General features: G+C 32.9%; 1 protein-coding gene across 1 annotated transcript in view; it reads right to left on the bottom strand.

The window, feature by feature from the left end:
• The window catches only part of LOC104395037 (zinc finger CCCH domain-containing protein 6-like), a 25357-nt gene that overhangs the window by 14920 nt on the left and 9084 nt on the right, over window positions 1–1353 (bottom strand). The window contains 1 exon segment of the mRNA XM_010004707.1: window positions 682–862. Within this exon segment, the coding sequence (XP_010003009.1) occupies window positions 682–862 (181 nt within the window).

The following is a 1353-nucleotide window of genomic DNA, read 5'->3' as shown; positions in this document are numbered from 1 at the left end:
CTTTCCCTAAATATAAGAATTAGCACAAAAAGCAAAATAGTAAATTTACATTTTGCCTCTTATCCTAAGAAATTCCTAAATCTCTATGGTTCAGCTACCATTACTATTGCTTGTGGCAGTGCTTAACTTACACTACTGTTTAAGTAATTTAAGAAATGGTTTAACACTGTCCTTTCATGTCAGAACTACCACAACCAAAAGTAAAATGCTGTTAAAAGAAATACTGCAATAAATAAGCATCCAATGAAGATGTGTATGACAAATAAAATAATTACACCCTCAATCTGATTTTGTACTTTTTTATATATCAACAAATGAAAACCAAGTTTATGAAAATGCATTTAGGCAGAGCTTACAAGCAAGTTTCCAAACTAGAACCTGAAATGTCCTACGACTGGATTACTTAATGCATGCATTGTGTGTTTTCCCCACATAAACTGTCCCCGAAATGTGTGAATATGCATTTCATGTCTCAAGAATCCATTTTTAAAATAATTCTTTATCTTTAATATTGAAGTGCATTGGTAAGATAGGAATCCCAAAACTTGCTCTCAGAGACCAAACAAAGACTGCCTAAACAATAATAAAACCATTTTAGTTTTCGTCCTTAATTCTCTGGATCCTTGTCTAAACCTGGAACTAAAATTAGCACCTCCAATATTTTGGTTTGTATTTCCTAACCTTATGTTTATCCCGTCTTCTCCTTTTGGATTTTTTCTTTTCTTTTTCTTTTTTGCGTTTCTTCCGTGATTTTCTATGTCCTTTTTCATTTTTCTGTTTATCATCACCTTTTGAACCATGTTCTTTCACATCTTCATATGCTGCATCATCTATTTCACCATCTTCTAGCTCTCCATCTTCTCTGTAAGAGGAAAACCAGCAATACAATAAAATTACATGTTATCCATCTCATCCATCCAACAGCACAATAAAAACAAACACGCCCAGCATTTCTCCACACCAGTTACATTTTATACATGTGCATATACTTTTTAATACGTTACACCTCAAGAACTACTGGGATTTTAGAATTCGCTTTTGCAGTTAAAAAAAAATTGAATGCAAGCCATAAAATGGCCTTGAATTGTACCACAACATTTAAGTTTAAAAACTTTTATTTTTTTAATTCTCAGAACAAAGTCCTTCTCTTATTACAGTTTTCTCCAACCTAGATTAAACCTGCTCCAACATAATGCACTCTGTTGCCCTTAAATACCTCAAAGTGAAGAGGTAGTTTAACCATTCTAGAAGCACTTCTGATGATTTTTTTAAAAATACTAAGAGAAAATGTAACACTTTAGGTGCTTGTAGACTAAATAACAGAAAGGCTTGTGCTCATCACCATCTGTAGGG

The sequence above is a fragment of the Chaetura pelagica genome, unplaced genomic scaffold (genome assembly GCF_000747805.2).
Source record: "Chaetura pelagica isolate M959 unplaced genomic scaffold, ChaPel_1.0 scaffold171, whole genome shotgun sequence".
Classification (NCBI taxonomy): Eukaryota; Metazoa; Chordata; class Aves; order Apodiformes; family Apodidae; genus Chaetura; species Chaetura pelagica.
This window is presented reverse-complemented; position numbering and strand designations above follow the sequence as displayed.